A 4,461-nucleotide genomic window follows, 5' to 3' on the forward strand; every position below is an offset into this window, starting at 1 on the left:
AAGGAAGATGGTAGAAGAATTGATGCTTTTGAGTTATGGTGTTGGAGGAGAATATTGAAAGTGCCATAGGCTGCCAAAAGAACCAACAGATCTATGTTGGAAGAAGTGCAGCCAGAGTGCTCCTTGGAGGCCAGGATGGCCAAACTTCGTCTCTCATACTTTGGATATTTTGTCAGGAGGGACCAGTTGCTGGAGAAGGATATCATGTTTGGTAAAGTGGATGGTCAGAGAAAAAGAGCAAGACCCCCAGTGAGATGGATTAGCAAAGTGGCAGTATCAATGGCAACAATTGTGAGGTTGGCCCAGGATCAGGCAGTGTTTCGTTCTGTTGTGCATAGGGCCATTATGAGTCGGTACTGACTTGAGGGCACCTTACAATAACAACAAATCTCAGAAGCAGAGATGAAAGATCCTAGGACCATCAAGAAGGAAGAGTGTGAGTGGAACTTGAGATGGCAAGGGGCTATGTTAATAGTCAATGGCCAGAGGCAGTGGCATGGATAGACAGAGCAGCTTTGGGCTCTAGGCCTATGTACTAAGTAAAGCTGAGTGCCTACAGGCAGGAGACTGACTTAAAGAATGTGCCTGGTGGGCATTCACAGAGTGGCTAAAAGAGTTTTGTAACACTTGCCCTAGTAGGGAAGAGGCCAAAGACAGGACTGAGGTGTGCCTACAATATGGCAGACAAAAGACGTTTTGATCCTGAGCTGTATCCTGTTCACATCCCTAAAAATCCCATAATTGTAAGTATTGCTATGCATTCTGTGTGGCCATTGCAAAGGATTATCAATCCCAGATGTGGGATCGACGGTTGGTGTCAGAATAGGGTAAAAAGTTTGTAGGGTGGAAGCATATTTGACCTCTGCTTTATAGGAACTGGCCTTGTACTTATTTTGTGTTTTATTCTCTTTCCCCCTTGTGGAGCTAGGGGAAGTCAGACATGGTTCTCACATATTTTTAACAGGAAGGATATTTAAGAAAAGTTGGGTAATTGCGAATCAGTTCGTGAGGAGATGCTGCTGTATATCCTTTTATAGCTTTTGAACTTTGAACCATGTGATACTGTGACTTAGACAGTAAAAATATAAACTAAATTAAGTAAATAATTAGACTACATTAATTAACAAAAATACAATTAATTTTTTAACTGTGCGATTTTAACTTGGTGCATTATCAGACACTGTTTTAGCCAAGTTTTATATGCTTTTGCCTCATACTCAACAGCTTCGTCCTTAGTTTTAGATTGCCTTGCCATGTGTTCCATTTTAATTCTGTAAATCTTTTCTCATTGACTACATTAAAGGGTTTTCAGAGAGAAAGTGTCTCATACCTCATTCATTCATTTATTCAGAATTTTTTTCTTTAAGCATCTAAAATGTGCCAGGCCTTCTGCTGAGGATATAGGGCCAAATAAGAACTGGTTCTTGTCCAAACAATTCCTTTCCTTTGGGGCTTGCTGGAATCTGAATATTTCTTCAGGGACCTATCAAGTAGTAGTTATTTCTCCCTCATTGTCTGCTGCAGAATCTGAGTGTGAGGTAGAAACAACCCAGGCTCCTCCTTACAGCCTTCGGATAATTGTTCCTTCTCCCACCCCCTGCGTAAAGACAGATGATGACTTAGGAGGAGGCACAAGTGCTGCCAGCAAAGCACTGAGTCCAGTCCCAGGAAGGACTTAAGCCACTGAAGACACACCAAGGTGCCCAGCCAAAAACAACGGTGTCTTTTAATCTGGAGAAAAGCCTGGGGTCTTCAAGATTCTGTCTGTCTCTGTTGTTGTTGTGAAATGCTATGAAATCAGTTCCAACTCATAGCAACCCTGTGTAGGGTTTCCAGGGAATGGCTGGTGGGTTTGAACTACCAACCTTGTGGTTAGCAGTCCAGTGCTTAACCCACAGCACTTTAGGTGCTGCCCAAATTCCCTATATGTGAGGATTACATCAGAATCATGCTATATATACAATAAAATGTGATTACAGATTAAGCATGTGCAGTTGGGGATCCTTAGTGTGTCTCATTATAATGTTAAATCTCCCAGGAGTGTGGTTTTTTTATATGCTAATGTAGCCTATATGGAATTCTGGATAAGTATAAGCACTATAGTATAAGCACCAGACTGCTAACCACAAAGTCAGTGGATTAACCCTCTCAGCTGCTCCTCCGAAGCCCTATACAGGGTTGTTATGAGTTGGAACGAACTCCAAAGCACTTAACAATGTCTCCTTTCACCTAGGTTCAGACTATTTCTGGGTAAATAACTAGTGATTAGTGCTTTACAGAAGTCCTGGTGTGGCACTGTGGGTTAATATGATGGACTGCAAAATTGGTTTGAACCACAAGGTCGGCGGTTCAAGCTCACCAGCTGCTCCAAGGAAATCCTATTCTTCTGTGGGTTGGAAATAACTCAACAGCGCTTAACAACAACAACAACAACAACAATGCTTTACAACCCTTTTCTGATATCAGCAAGTCTCCTGACCATCTAGTTTATCTCAAAAATTTATATTCTAAGTCCTGGTGTGGCACTGTGGTAAAAGCACTGGACTGCTAACTGCAAGGTCAGTGGTTCAAACCTACCAGTTGGTCCTCGGAAGTCTTTTACAGGGTTGCTATGAGTTGGAACCAACTTGACAGCACTTAGCAATAACAACAAACTTTTTCACACTTGGAGGGGATTAGTAAAATTTCTTCCAGGGCACTGTGCATTCTTTTTTTAAATTAATGCTTGTGCAACACAGGAAGAGTAGTTTATCGGAGCTCCTTTTATACCTCTAATGATGAAAGTGTGCTAGGGGGAAGAAGACCCCAGATTCAAATTTATTCTACAGAGCCCTTTTTTATTAAGCCATAAACAGGGCAAAAACAGAACAAAAATAATCATCCAGATGAGAGGAACAATCAGCATGTACACAGCACAGAGGCCAATGGAGTCTGAAGACTCACAGCCAATGGTGTTCATGATATAAGATGAAGAACAAAGGAAATCACACAAGACTGGTAGCAGATCAATTTCATCACTGTTGCAAGTGGGACTACAGAAGCAAAGAAAGGACCAGGACTGGGATATGTGCACAAGTGCACTTTAGAACAGGTTACACTGGGACTTCAATTCCCAGGCTACATGGTCGTTGGGGTATGACCCATGATTATATGACCATGAGTCATAGTCAACAGAACCCAAACTTAAATTAGATAATAGTCATCTGATTGACTACTTTGGTAAATACCCAGACAAGTTCCCTTGTTCTTTGTGAACATTTCTCACATACTAGTTAACCTACTTTTAACCATACTCTTCCTGAGGGAAAATTGCCTTTTCCTGGACTTGCCCCAGACTTATCTAAGAATAGTCACATTGCTGGTTTAATGGTAAGCAAGCATTGGGGAAGTAACAAAGAATTCAAGTTGCTTAAAAGCCACTGGATAACTGAACAAATAAAAAATGAAAGAAAAAAAATTTTTTTGAAGCAAATAAGAATAAAAACACAACATACCAAAACCTTTGGGACACAGCAAAGGCAGTGCTTAGATGGCAATTTATAGCACTAAATGGACACATGCAAGAAGAAGAAAAAAACAAAATAAACACATTAACAGAATTAGAACCTACAACAATTAGAAAAAGATGTGCAAAGTAAGCCTACAGTCACCAAAAGAAAAGAAACAATAAAGATTAGAGCAGAAATAAATGAGTTAGAAAACAGAAAAACAATAGAAAGAGTCAGCAAGACTAAAAAGCTGGTTCTTTGAAAGGATTAATAAAATTGACAAGCTACTGGCAAATCTAACAAAAGAAAAAAGGGAGAAGATGCAAATAACATGCATAAGAAACGATATGAGTGTAATCACAATGGAACCAACAAAAATAAAAAGAATAACAGAATACAATGAAGACGTGTACTCCAGTAAAGTTGAAAATTTGGAGAAATGGATAAATTTTTAGAAAAATCTTTTACCTAAACTTACACAGAGTGAAGAAGAAATTTTGAACAAACCTACTACAAACTCTGAGTCCTGGTATGGCATTGTGGGTTAATGCTCCAGACTGAAAAGCTGTTTGAGCTGAAGACTGGCGGTTCTAGCTCACCAGCTGCTCCTCGGAAACCCTATACTGGGTCTCTATGAGTCAGAACCGACTCAACGGCACTTAATAACAACAACATAGCAAACTCCAACACCCATCCTTGATGAAAAAAAAATAAAACACTCAACAAAGGAGGAATTGAAGGGAAATTCTTCAACATAATTACAAGCATACATACAAAACCAACAGCTAATATCACTCTCAACAGAGAGATACTGAAAGCCTTCCCTTTGCAAGTAGGAATCAGACAGGGATCCCCTTTATCACCACTCCTATTTTCAATATTGTGTTTGAAGTCTTAGCCAGAGCTATAAGGCAAGAAAGGGAAATTAAAGGCATTCAAATTAGCAAATAAGAAGTAAAACTCTCTGTTTGTA

At 39.9% G+C, this 4,461-nt stretch overlaps 1 protein-coding gene across 1 annotated transcript in view; it reads left to right on the top strand.

Annotated features, from left to right (window-relative positions):
* The window catches only part of ESYT2 (extended synaptotagmin-like protein 2), a 167,456-nt gene extending 165,777 nt beyond the window's left edge, over window positions 1–1,679 (top strand). The window contains exon 24 of the mRNA XM_006874434.1: window positions 1,368–1,679. Coding sequence (XP_006874496.1) covers window positions 1,368–1,679 — 312 coding nt within the window. The remainder of the gene's footprint in view (window positions 1–1,367) is intronic.
* Window positions 1,680–4,461: the final 2,782 nt, after the last annotated feature.

Source organism: Chrysochloris asiatica, unplaced genomic scaffold, assembly GCF_000296735.1.
Source record: "Chrysochloris asiatica unplaced genomic scaffold, ChrAsi1.0 scaffold00277, whole genome shotgun sequence".
Lineage (NCBI taxonomy): Eukaryota > Metazoa > Chordata > Mammalia > Afrosoricida > Chrysochloridae > Chrysochloris > Chrysochloris asiatica.